Raw genomic sequence first — 14,407 nt, 5'->3', positions numbered from 1 at the left:
AGGAGAAGTTGCACATTAGGCATCTGCTTTCAATTTTCAGAAGGAAACAAGATACATTTATTTAATAGTTGAATGGGCATTTGTCCTAAGTTAACCATTAGATCATAGTTAACATATATCAAAGGTCTCAAATCTATTTGTATTTCATTTTGTGGAGGTTTGGAGAAGACATGTGTTGTTTAGTCTTAAGTAGTAGCTCAAGCATTGCTTACAAAAACATGAGCACTTAAGAGCACTTGAAGGCATCAAGTGCTGCTCACAGTTAGGCAAAGAAATTTTCCAAACATGTTAAAAAAAATTCTATGATCATTAACAGATAATTCCCCTTTTTTCTATAGAAAAGAGATGTATCCCATTACAGCATGTATTGAATGTAGATGCCAAAGCTATGGTGGGTCCCACTCTAACTGAGCATAGTCAGATCTCAATGCACATTTTAGCAGGTGGCAAAGGATCCTAAGATTAAATTCTCTTCCACACATTAAAGTAGTGTTCTATGTGTCATATAATGTTTGGACACTGAGAGAACAGCTTACATTTACAGAAGGCTCTAATAAAAAATGTATATTAGAAAAAAGACATACTAATAAGTAGCTGGTTAATGCAGCCATGTAAGTTCTGAAATTTTTAGACAGATTTACTAAAATTGTTGCACTCAGAATCTGGTCTAGCTGTGCATGGTAGCCAATCAGCTTCTAACTTCAGCTTGTTCACCTAAGCTTTGACAATAAAACGTGAAAGCTGATTGGTTTCTATGCAGAGTTGCACCAGATTTGGCACCATGCAATTATAGTAAATAACCCCCTTTTATGGATGGCCTTAAAATGGGATGTCTTCTACTTTATGTCAACTTCTGGATTAGATACATAAGTACAATTTATCTTCATGTCTGCCTGTACTTAGTGAAAGCATACAAACCCAACCAGGTGATAGTGGGCACTATACAGTGCCTGCAGTCTGTAGTAAGAGCTTTAAACCAATCCTCTGCAAACGTTGCCCTTTTCAGAAAGCCAGGCACAAATACATCCCCATCCCATTCCATAATTCAATGTGGGTGCCTCCCCATTAATTGCAGAGATACCCTTATTAAATAGCATGAAACAGTTTTGGAAGATCCCAGAACAAAGATACTTTTAAACTTAGGCTAGGTTCACACTTGTGAAGGCAAAACACACTGTTCTTTTTAGCAGACGCATAGGTGTACCATTAATTCAGCACCATGTGACTTGTGGGGCTGAATTTAAATAGAAGAGCCAGGGACATCTTTCCCTGCATTTCTGTGGGTAGGGCGGCCTATTGAAATGAATGGGTCATCTACACACAGAACTCATTTTGCATAAGTGTGAACCTAGCCTTAGTATTCATGGTCTGAAGACATGGCATAGTGCCCCCTAACAATGTAAACATTACGTTTAGTTTGGTATTCTTTTCCTAAATACAGTTTTTATTGATGCCAATATCTACAAACCATGCTAAAACGCCAAGAAAAGTTATGGTTCTCAATAATAATGTTTTTGGTAAGGCCTTCTGATACAGATGTCAGTTAACACAATATATTAACAATTCCTTACTTATGCCAGAATCAGCCAAATTTCCCTCAAGGCAGAACATGTCAGGACATACAATTACTTTCCAGTTAGTTAATTATGTTTATAGTTGTATTCAGCAGAGCAAAAAGAAGTCAATTGTACCTTGGTTTATACAAGTGAATTGTATTAGGAATATATTATTTCTTCACTACAACTGTACAATATTAATAATGTAAGGACATGTTACACTGATACAGGAAAAGGCATACTTTCAAGCATTGGTACCACGCATGATAATTCTGCTTGATTTATAAGAGAGTAAAATGTTTCAGGTATAATTATCATTTTATTAATTTTTATTTTTATTTTTTTACAAGTAAGAAAAAATGTGTCCTCTTTTCAAGAGTTTCTAATCTAGTTCACTAGACACAAAGCCTGGTATCCCTTTTAAAAGGAGTACCTGCAAGTGTGTGACCCCAATTATGCTGATAGCAACCAACATACATTTTATTATCAAGATAGACCTTAGAGAGTGGTCCCTGAAATGTATAACCATTTCAAAGTACTGCACTAAATGATGTTAGGCACAAAGCTATCTCTTATAACACACGACCGGACTTTCCGGCAGAAAAGGTCTGAAGGAATCATTTCATCAGATGTTCCGAACGTGTGTGGGCTTCATTGGACTTTTTTTTCAAAAATTCTGATGGATCTAGAAATAGAACATGTTTTAAATCTTTCCGACGGAATCAATTCCTATCGGGAAAACTGTTCGTCTGTATGCTAGCCCGATGGACCAAATGCGACACAAGGGCAGCTATTGGCTACTGGCTATTGAACTTCCTTTATACAATTCGTGAATCATAATTCTAAAATTGAGTAAATCCTCCAAGGGCAAATTAGGCATGGGCCTAGAGTCAAGTGGGTATCTAGGGAGTCCAGCTACAGCCTTCATGCTCCTGAAATAAAGCAGGAGTATAGCACAATTGATCAAACCTGTGCACCTGCCATTAATTACAAGGAAGGAAGCTCTTGTTGTAGGTAGTTGGTTTAATAGGGCCATGTCAGCAAAGAGAAAGCAAATGTAATGCAATGCTTCCCTGTACCTGTTACTATCTTTATGAAATATCAGTTGAAGAGAATGGGATGGGGGTGGCAAAGCTGCTACCTCGCGTAGATTGGATAGAAAATCATTAAGTGATTAATCTGAACTGACTTAAAGGAGAAGTATGGGCACATCTTTTGTCAGTAAGTATTGCACTTTTGTGACCCAATTTCAGCCTACAGCGGGCAGAAGCCCATGTCGGTTGACGTCACAGACCCGGTCCAGGCTCTGAAAAGATACCGACCATAGGGTTGGGATCTACCCAGAAGCTGGGTCATCAGCTGCCCTCACCTCCTGAACAGCCCAGGGGTCCAGTGAGTGCTGGAGGGGCGAGCAGAGAACTGGTAAATGACAGTCAGTCGCTCAGTTCTCAGTCTTAGAAGCGGCAGGGGACAGCTGCAGCTGAGATCAGTGCAGCAGCCATCTAGGTGAGTATTTTTCTATTTTTTTTTTTTAATTCACGAACTTCTCTTTTAATTCAGTAGCACCTATTCCTTTTTATGTCTGAATAAGTGATTTAAAAAAAACACATTATTTTGAAATATTTTACTGAGACTGCCCTTCCCCCCTTCTATGGTATCTAGTTCATATATTTAACAAGGATTAATCTCAGGGTCATCCACCCATCTTCAACATCCTGCTCTAAGTCTACATCCTGCTTTAGGTCTCTCTTTCCTTCATAAAGCTTCAGGGATTTATTCTGGAAAACATATTAATGTTCCCTCATAGGATGAATATTTCCTACTGAATTATTCCAGTAATTAGAGAACGACTGCATAGGAAATATCCGTAAATCAAAATACAATGAAACAATCTCAAATTTAGCGTCAAAGTCATGGGGAACAACCTATTTTGCATATACTGTATTTATCCCCTACAGATTTTATACTGAAAGTGGAGAATAGTGCTTTTAATGACCTTGTTTTTGTTCAACTTATCTCTTTCCTTTTTTGTAGTGAATAGGTCAGCAGTAGAGATGGGTAAACCTGAACAGGTTCTATTCGCTAATGATTTGGTGCATCCTGTTTGAAATCCAGCTTAAAGACAATAGAACAGCAGTGCGGGATCTTCATTAGCATAGTAGTGTCAATTTAATAAATTAAACAAAATAGTACACTTACATGTACAATTCTCTACCATAAAAACAGTTTGTCCACCAGGAAGGAAATAACATCAGGCTGTACCCAGCATCAGCTAGTCACACTCCTCGGCTGGCAGGGAGAGAGCTCTGATCTGACAGCTGTCAAGAAATACCGCCGATATCTAACTCCACTGATTGGAATCCTCAGTACACTGATGGAAGGAGAGGGGACGTGTAGGAGACGGTAACACGTTTCAAAGGGAAACTCCTCCTTTGTCATTTGTCTATGTCCTGCTATCCAGCTCCTGGCTAATTTCTATCAAAACTTCATAGTTAGAAGACTACAGAACATACAGCAGTGTAGACATAGACGACCAGCTGCAAGATGCTCTTAAATGCTCCCTTTGTTATTTTTTCTACAGAAAAGCCTATAAGAAGACTTACCTGTAGGTACAGCAAATATCTCCTAAACGTGCACAATTTAGGAGATAATTACATGCATAGCAGCTGTGTTGCGGCATTGACTCATGCGTGCATGCATGGGAGTGATGTCCTCATGGCTCGGCCATTAAAACAGCTGGCGCCCGCAAACCCAGAATATGGTGAAGATGGATTCGCTGTCAAGGGTGACAGGGTGCTTCTAGATTGCTTAATTCTTTAGGTAAGTCTGTCAAAATGAGCTAGAATGAGGTGCACACTAGCACATTATGACATTATTCTGCGGGGGGGGGGGCAGTTCTTTTTTTTTATGCAGTTTACTAACACTTTTATGATGTAGGATTGACTGAAATGTAATAGAGAAAAAAACAGGCAGTTTTTTTTTTTCCATCAAGGATTAGGAGACAGCAGAAGACACAGCAGTGTACAATTGAACAGCTACAGGACAATTGTAAGTAGGCTCAAATTTCCTAGAGACAAGGAGTACAGGATGGTGCTTTACTACAAGAATTAAGATCCTGCAGAGTATAGTGCATAATAAATTTGGTTGGCAGCAGGACCATTTCTTACAGGGCTAACATGCCTAACTGGTGTATGTCCATGAATTACCCTGCATTCCAGAATATTGATCAGAAATAGAGCTTTTTCTGGCTGCTAAGTCCCCTACATCGAGCATACCCAGCTCAGCCTGATAAGGCTGATGTCCACCATGAGAACCATTGGGAGAAAGGATTGTTCCTCCATCAGGCTTATAAGACTGAACAGAGACGAGGGATAGGCCGAACACCCCCCGTTCGGTTCACACCAGAACATGCGAACAGGCAAAAAATGTTTTCGAACACGCAAACATCGTTAAAGTCTATGGGACATGAACCTGAGAAATCAAAAGTGCTAATTTTATAGGCTTATATGCATGGTATTGTCATAAAAAGTCCTAGGGGACATGTATCAATGAAAAAAAAAGTTTTAAAAACTGCCTTTTTTCCGGGAGCAGTGATTTAATAATGTTTAAAGTGAAACAATAAAAGTGTAATATTCTTATAAATTATGTACCTGGGGGGTGTCTATAGTATGCCTGTAAAGGGGCGCATGTTTGCCATGTTTAGAACAGTCTGACAGCAAAATGACATTTCTAAAGGAAAAAAAGTAATTTAAAACTACTCGCGGCTATAATGAATTGTCGGTCTGGCAATATACATAAATGTTCATTGATAAAAACGGTATAGAATTTCCCCACAGGGGAACCCGAACCAAAATAAAAAAAAAACACGTGGGGGCCCTTCAGGTCTGGTATGGATATTAAGGATATTAAGGGGAACCCTGCACCAAATTTTTTTTTTAAAATGGCGCTGGGGTCCCCCTCAAAATCCATATTAGACCCTTATTCGAGCACGCAACCTGGCAGGCCGCAGGAAAAGAGGGGGGACGAGAGAGCGCCCCCCAAACTGTACCAGGCCACATGCCCTCAACATTGGGAGGGTGCTTTGGAGTAGGGCCTCATCCCCGAAACCCTTGCCCAGTGGTTGTGGGGGTCTGCGGGAGGGGGCTTATCGGAATCTGGAAGCCCCCTTTAAAAAGGAGACCCCCAGATCCCACCCCCCCTGTGTAAATTGGTAATGGGGTACAAATGTACCCCTACCATTTCACAAAAAAAGTGTAAAAAATGTTAAAAAAGACAAGAGACGGTTTTTGACAATTCCTTTATTAATTTCTTCTTCTTTTCCCGCTTCTTCTTCCATCTCCTTTCTTCTGGTCTTCCTTCGGTGTTCTTCTTCTTCCTCCATCTTCTTCTTCCCCCACTTCTTCTTCTATCTTCCTCCGCTTCTTTCTCCGGTTTTCTCATCTGACATCTTCCACCGGCTTCTTCTTCCCCGCTTCGTCCTCCGCATGATCCGCCTCAGTGGGAGTCTTCCTCTGTGTGATGCTTCTGTTCGCTGACAGTTCTTATATAACGGAGGGCGGGACCACCCAATGACCCGCCCCCTCTGACGCAGGGGGACTGCCCTATGGATTTCCCCGTGTTGTCAGAGGGGGGCGGGGTCACCCATTTATGGGAATTTGGGGGGACCTCCACGCATTTTAAAAAAAAAATGGCTTGAGGTTTCCCGGTGTGGGGAACTTTCATGTGTATTGCCGGACCGACAATTCATTATAGCCACGAGTAGTTTTAAATTACTTTTTTTCCTTTAGAAATGTAATTTTGCTGTCAGACTGTTCTAAACACGGGAAACATGCACCACTTTTATGACAATAACTTGTATATTAACCTTGAAAATTAGCACTCATGATTTTCCCCATAGACTTTTAAAGGGTGTTCCGTGGCTTTTGAATTTGCCAAGAACCCCCCAAATTGTTCGCTATTCAGTGAACAGCCAATGTTCGAGTCAAACTCATGTTCAACCCGAACATAAAGCCCATCCCTACCAGAGACTACACTCTAACGTCCCACACTGCCAGATTTCAAGTTGCAATGGCCTTGATTGGACATTTGGAACTGGCTGAAAGCAAGAAATTGTTAGACCCAAGGCCCCTTTGGGGAAAAAAAGGAGAGTTGGATGGCTCCTGGATTGCAGACTACTGAATGTTTGAGACTGGGAAATTGTCCTGCTGAAGGAAAATCCTTAGACAGGACCATGTCCACAGTCAGGCTCAGATACAGTTCCAACTCTGATTCTCTCCCAAAGAAGTGTAAGCAAGGAGTGACCATGTCAATTCTGTTCAGAACTTTTTTTCATAAATGAAGTTTTTAAAAGCTTTTAGATCAAAAATGGGGTGATTGCCCCCTTCTGTTGCTGGGACCAGGAAGGATGTGATAGCAGGAAGTGGGGAAGAGATGTAGTTAGAAAACCTCTAGTTAGAAGCCTCTGGACCCCTGCCCCTCACCTTTGTGTCTGAAAGGCATTAGGTTCAGGTGGATGCAGAAGCAAACAAATGCCCCCCAAATTAAGGTAGTTGAGGAGTACCTTTATTGCAAAGTACTGGTTGAATGGTTTTGGCATTCAAGGCAGCAAGGTAATGAAGTCTTGGCCTTCGACGTGGGCTTAGAGATCTGCGAAGGATGAATGGGGTAGGAAGGTACGCTTTCCTCCCGTGGCATCTGTAATAAAGCTGTCCAGGGAAGCTCCAAGGAGATGTTTTCCCACAAAAGGTTTACACAATTATGCCCTGTACACACGGTCGGACATTCCGACGACAAAATCCATCTGTTTTTTTTTTAGGCCAAAATCCCAACGGATTTTGCCCTAAACTTGTCTTGCATACACACGGACGCACAAAGTTGTCTGAAAATCCGATCGTTTAGAACGAGGTGATGTACAACACGAATGACAGATCTATAAAGAGGCCAGTAGCCAATAGCTTTTGTCACGTAATTTATTCTGAGCATGCGTGGCACTTTGTGCATCGGAATTGTCTACACACAATCAGAATTTAAGCAATCTGATTTTGTTGTCGGAAAATTTTAGATCCAGGTCTCAAACTTTGTGTTGGAAATTCCAACAGAAAAAGTCCGATGGGGCCCACACACGATCGGAATTTCCGACAACACAATCCAATCGCATATTTTTCGTCGGAAAGTCTGACCGTGTGTACAGGGCATAAGAGTTGATGCACTGCACTTCAGCAGACCAACTTTTAAGCTAAAAAGTCCTTTGCATTTACAGTATGCAGACATGAGACTCATTCAGGATATCAGATGTACAATATCCATAAGCCCTTCAACTGCGGGAATGTAGGGCAACAGGCAAGAACTCCAACAGTTGCAAAACTGAAGAATCACTTAAGAAAGATTTAGGGGACATAGACACATCCTTAGCCCAAACCCCCATGGTTTGGCAAATGGACATGACAGCAATGGTAGGTAGCAGAGTAGAGCCAGGACCAGAGAAACAAAAAAAGACTTCAAAAGGACTTCCAGTCCTTTGTTTACTGGGTCCTTATACACCACAACATTCTTGACAGGGACAGTCTGCATTTTGTTTACATTTTTCAAAATGTGCTGCTGTAAACAAGATGCCCAGGGGTGCCATTAATTCTAAATGGCAACTCCATGCACCTGAAAAAGCAGTGCTTTTTCAGGTGCATGAAACTGCTTGGTGTGAAAAGTACCATGCAGTTTCCTTCTAGTTACAGTTTTGAAAAGTTCAATAGAATGGGCTTCTGTGCCTGTGCAAATTCGACACACAAGAAACAGCTAAATATTAACCTAGCCTTAAATGGCATGCAATGTTGAATAATATTGGCAATGCCACTCATGTTAATGACATTTAATGCAGCAGGCCCTGTATATGACAGCAAGTTTCACAACATGTACAGTATTAGTAAAGAAAAAAAGCATATTTTATTACCTATACATTATGCATTGTTTTCATTCATCCTGCGAGTTGAACGAAAGAAAATGCCTTGATTCCGCCATCCACACATTGAATGTGGATGGGGGAATCATTATCACTGTGGTATTGTTTTCTAACAGAGAGAGCACTCAAACTTTGCAATAAAGTTGCTCAGTGTAGTAATTGCAATGGCTGCCACTGCCAAAGGCATTTGCAATAAAAGGTACTACTGTGTACAACCAGCCTGGCCATACATGGATCAAAATTTGGCCAGTCCCTGCTGAACCAGCCAAAATTTCGACCCTCGAATGGCCAGTTTAAAATGGATCCCCTGTAAATAAAGAACTCATAAACACTTACTTTTTGTCCTTTTACTCCACTGCAGTCACATTTGCTAGTTCCACATCCATTGCATGCCTGTAAAATAAAAGAGAGTTAGTTAAATATGTTACAATTTACAATGTGCTTTTATTGTCTTACACTGTTTGCTCAGAACACATACAAAAAAAGACTTGGTGAGCAAAGGGGGTTATTTACTAAAACTGCTTGGTGCAAAATCTGGTGCAGTTCTGCATAGCAAACCAATCAGTTTCTAGGTTTTATTGTCAAATCTTAATTGAACAAGCTGATGTTAGAAACTGATTGGCTACCATGTACGGCTGCACCAGATTCTCCAGTGCTCCAGTTTTAGTAAATCACCCCCAAAGCAATCAAAATCATACCTACATTCCCAACAAAGTCATTCAGTGCAATAAATGTGATGGCTTTTTGTAATAAAAGGTACCACTGTGTCAAGGCTAAATAGTCAAAAACAAATGTTGGTGAATGAATGGTGTTCTTCTGAGCATGCAGTTCCTGACAGCCCCTGACAACGTAGCACGGCTTACAGCTCCATCACTGCATCATCCTACATTAATCCTTTTAAGGTAGTATTTGACAGATGTTTAAAAAAAAGTCTTGTGGCTACTAAATTAATAATACTTAATGATGCTGAACAGCACCACTGCCATCCATAGGACACCTTGTATTTTTGTTCAATGAGCACAAGGTGTTCCGTGAATGGTGGTGGTGCTGAGCAAGCGACCCCCTGTGGTTAGTGTGCAGTGGGGCAGCTGCTCCATAGAACCCGTGGCTATCACTGTACAAGAGCCAACCACAACAGGGATTTTCAGCTTCCACAGCAATCCATCAAGTATGAGTAGTATATATTTACATTGTGTCAACTTGGTCTAATGTTAGTATGAAATACAAACAATTCCTGGAGTTCAGCTTTAAAGAAGGAGTATGGCCAAAGCTATTTTTACTGAAATCCTCCTGATCCCAAGAGTACAGTTTGTTCTGCACCCCATTTTTAGCCAACAGCAGGCTAAAGCTGCTGATGTCACTCAGCCAGTCAAGGCTCTGGAAAGATCCTGACTTTACAGTAGGGATCTACCGAGAAGCCTGGACCGCCACCTGGCTCAGCCTCTCAGCGAGCCACTGAGAGGCTGAGCCAGCCACTCCCTCCCCCTTCTAAGCCTCCAGGTGACTGACAGTCATGACTCTTTGCTAATAATGGAAGGGAGAACTGAGCGATCGGCAGCGTTTGATCACTCAGTTCTCAGTGGAGAGCTGGCAGGGGACAGATGCAGCATTAGATCAGTGCTGCATTCACCTAGGTGAGTATAAATCTTAATTTTTTTCAAAAGCCATACTTCTCTTTTAATCATATAGACAAAGTGAAGTATTCTGGTGCAAAGGGCATTATTCTCTTATTCTCTCATTATTCTCTTGCCTTATTTCATGATGCAATAGTCCAGTGATTAAAAAAAATGTGGTTGCTTTAGGTTATTGCATTTGCACTTGTGTGCCCAGTAATCTTTTGAAATGTGCTTAGATTTTCTACTGCAGGTCATCATCAATTCTTCCATAATTATGTTAGTCACAAACTGGTACAGAATTATGGTTTATAATACATGTTTAGATTTTGAATCCATTTCATACCACATTGTATACAAATGTTAACATTCTGAAAATAGTTTGGAAGAAACATCTGCTGATGCAATAACGGGTGTTTTACTTGTCTAATCATTTGCACTATCTGACGTTGATAGCGGATGATCAATGAGCAACACTCACTATGAATTCTATCTGTATGAACTGTTACTGACTGATGTGTCCAGCATCAGGCCATATTTTTTTATTATTATCTTTTGGGACCGTTCCTTTGCATGCATTTTCATTCATTCCTTTTGCAAATACCTGATTAGGATGTTCTTAGTACTTTGATGTAGTGTGCATTGTGATGCCTTCAATCTGCCAGCATCCCAACCAAATAAGGAGCTATGGATGTGCTACTCAGCTTATCTCTGGAATTCCTTCAAACCTCTTCACTATATAACATTCTGAAATATGTCGGGCCTGGCTGCCGTCCTAGCTGGTGGCCTATTACTAGAGATTCCCCAGAATCACATGCCTTACCTAAAATCAAAAATATGTTTGTATATAGTGTCTGCAATGTAAGTTATTTATTGATTTTACAGCTTTCAGATCAGAAATTTTCGTTTTTAAAATGCAGCCATTTCTAGTCTGTATGTGTGCACTACATAGTTGTAGAGTTATATAAAATGGAATATGAAATAGATACTTTTGGTCCAACTCTAAAAAGTGCATGGAGTAAAATGCTTAACCCTTTCATGGCCACAGCGAGTCAAAGTTTAAGGTGACACTAAACAATATTCCTATTGTCCAAAAATAATCCTGTTCTGTGCCCCTTTTATGTAATTGTTCTATGTTTCATTGAACGGCATGAGGTTATTATTGTTCAGTAGTCTGCTGTAATCCAGTGACATTTCTGGGCCACTAAAACGTATGTAAATTGGTATATACCTCTGCCCATCCCTCCTATTTACTGCTAGTTAGTTTAGTCCTAGATAGACCCTCTCCATGTTTCCTCCATGTTCTCTCAGTCAATGTTAGTTCCTCACAGGCACAGGGCTGAGGAAAATAATTGTCTTATTACACTTCAATGGACTGGAAAAACATTCTCTGTATTGCAATTAGCTAAAGTCAAATTGTGTTGAATTAACTTTTCTGTCTTATGAAAGAGTCAAGCTGCCTATGGATGAAGCCAAGTCAGCAGGTGATCATACTGTCTGGACAAACTGCGTCTAATGGGATATGTTAATACGAAAGCGCCATTTTAAATAAAACAAATCTTTAAAGAGGAAGTAAACCCTGATGAGTTTACTTCCTTTTTATCTCCCTGCAAAGGTAAAGCATAATGGGCTACTATGCATCGCATAGTAGTCCATTATGTGTCACTTACCTGACACAGGAGCCAGCGATGTCACAGCCGTCCCCTGTAGCACGGAGCGTCCATCTTCTTCCAGGTATTGCTGCTCCGGCCACTCACAGCGCCGGAGCAGCGATGACGTCACGCCCGCATATGCTCACGGGAACCGCCGCTAACGGCATAACGCCCTTAGAAGCGCCATGCTCAGTGCGCATGCGCCGTAGACAGTGGTGCCTGTCTTTTTGTAAATATCTCCTAAACAGTGTAGTTTTAGGAGATATTTCTTGGACCTACAGGCAAGCCTTAATCTAGGCTTACCTGTAGGTCAAAGTGGTTTGTAAGGGTTTACAACCACTTTAAACATCTACTACCTAATGGCCCTGTAATCTGATTTCTTATTGTATTTTACTGCCTCCTTGTATTGTCCTTCATAAGCTTCTGAAGCTTTTCTTTTCCCAATCACTTCCATTTGTTTGCAACAACAGTGCATGCTAGTTGTGGACAACTGCATCGCTCTATGCACACTACAAGGAAGACATCCTGAAGAGCCATTCACAGCGAAACATATGTCGGAGCAGGGGATTCGTCATTTCCGGGTCCATATTTGATACCCCGCACCAAGCTTTGCACCTTAGGAGTGAGACGTGAAATGCACGCTACCCCCAGGGATCAGCTGACTCACACACGCTGTTTACACTTAGTGCCAGGCCAGGCACTATCACATGTGAGTGTAACTGCTATCATTGCTGTTTTTACTTTATTAAAAATGACTACACTATGAGATTTTCATGTCTCCTGTGGTGTCATTTTTTTTCATTCTTGCTCCTTCCTGAGTGGCTATTGGAGTGGATTCATGCCACTAGTGGAATCAATCTGGGGTTCCCAAAGTGTTTCTTGACCATCTTGTAAAAAGGGGTCAAACAGCTCTGGTTAGTGGCCATCTTCATACTGAGCACTCATGGTGGAAGATCTAGAAGTTTTATCTCAGAGTATTCCATTTTGATGTTGGGATGTATTCACTTATGGACTTTATTCTTGCTTATTTTCTCATTAAAGTGGTTGTAAAGTGGTACCCCACATGTAAGCCTAGATTAAGGCTTACCTGTAGGTCCAAGAAATATCTCCTAAACCTACGCGGTTTAGGAGATTTTTGCCGAAAGACAGGCACTGCTGTCTACGGTGCATGCGCCGTAGACAGCGGCGCGCAGGCGCACTGAGCGCGGCACCCGTCAACGGCGATATGCCGCGCGTGGTGGCTCCCGTGCGCATGCACGGGTGTGACGGCTTCGCCGAATGACAGCAGCGGAGCAGCGAGACCCACTGAGAAGATGGATGTGCCGGACTACAGGGGACAGCGGTGACTTCGCTGGCTCCTGTGTCAGGTAAGTGACACATAATGGACTACTATGCGATGCATAGTAGCCCATTATGCTTTACCTTTGCAGGGAATGAAAGAGGAAGTAAACTAATCAGGGTTTACTTCCACTTTAATGTGCACATTTGAGTTTGATGCCGTGTTTTTCTTTGTGACAGTTTTTTAATATGAACATGTATAGCGCCTTTTTCTTTATTTTATAATTTCGCACAGTTCCAGTGATTCTTCACTTTAAAGGGGGCAGCTGTTTATATGTTCATATCCACACAAGGCGCCATTTTTTTGGTATACATTTTTTACTACTCTATGTAATGATTCCACAAAAATAAACTATACATGGAACATAAAAGTTGGCTTGAAAACCTGGAGATTTATACATTTTATATTCTCTGCAGATCATACACATCTAAATGAGAATCATAAAGTGATGAATCAGTGACTTTTCTGAATCCATTATCCCTAGTTCTAAAAACACAGCTTTAAAGCTAAACCCTAGGTAAATATAAAGGCACAAATTAATGCAGCTATGTCCTGAATGATAAATCATGAAATGTATGTCTAAATACAAACAGTATAAATATATGACCTTGGATCAGCCTATTTAAGTCCCTGTGTAGCAGGGCTGGATGGGACAGGAAGAAGCAGTACAAGGAGCCAATCAGTTTATCTTCAGACAAGTGGCAAGCCAATAGGAAGAGAGAGCAAAAAGACAGAGGAGTTTATCACTCTGCTGTTTCTGCTTTACTGCCCAGTTACTAGCTGGGGCTGGTTCAGGACAACCTGGGCTCAGAGGGAGTGGGGTTAACTGATGCTTGCCATCAGAGGACATCTAGCAACAGTAAAAAAAATACTACAGGATAAATCTACAGAATGAAGCTGAATATTGCAGCAATGTCTTGTTTTGGCATCTTATCTTTTGATGGGCTTTTTTTTTACTTATTTTGGCTAGAGTTCTACTTTAGGAAGATGTCTGAAAGCACATGGCAAACAGGGTATAAAATGAATGCTGTCATAAGTATTCATATTGCACACCTAAAAATGTGTTTCTACGTTAAGGAAACCTGTCCTGAGAGTAATAGGAAATCTTCCAAGGCTGGCCCCTTCTTGCTGAAGATGTCTGGTGTCATACTGATGTTCTGGTGTCAATCCTTTCTAGAATATGAATGCAGAATGAGAGTTCTGACCCTCAGGTCACTAGGTACACACCTGTTCCTGGTTTACTGTAAGAGCTATTGAAATTAAAGAATCTTCCTGTTTGTCAGAAATATTTCTGC

At 41.0% G+C, this 14,407-nt stretch overlaps 1 protein-coding gene across 1 annotated transcript in view; it reads right to left on the bottom strand.

Moving 5' to 3' along the window:
- COL4A1 (collagen type IV alpha 1 chain) overlaps window positions 1-14,407 on the bottom strand; it is a 215,832-nt gene that overhangs the window by 119,478 nt on the left and 81,947 nt on the right. The window contains exon 2 of the mRNA XM_077482895.1: window positions 8,845-8,901. Coding sequence (XP_077339021.1) covers window positions 8,845-8,901 — 57 coding nt within the window. The remainder of the gene's footprint in view (window positions 1-8,844; window positions 8,902-14,407) is intronic.

This window comes from Lithobates pipiens, unplaced genomic scaffold (genome assembly GCF_037356315.1).
Source record: "Lithobates pipiens isolate NorthernLeopardFrog02 unplaced genomic scaffold, aLitPip1_a1.2 Scaffold_16, whole genome shotgun sequence".
Classification (NCBI taxonomy): Eukaryota; Metazoa; Chordata; class Amphibia; order Anura; family Ranidae; genus Lithobates; species Lithobates pipiens.
The sequence above is the reverse complement of the archived record's forward strand: the minus strand, read 5'-3'. Positions and strand labels throughout refer to the sequence as shown.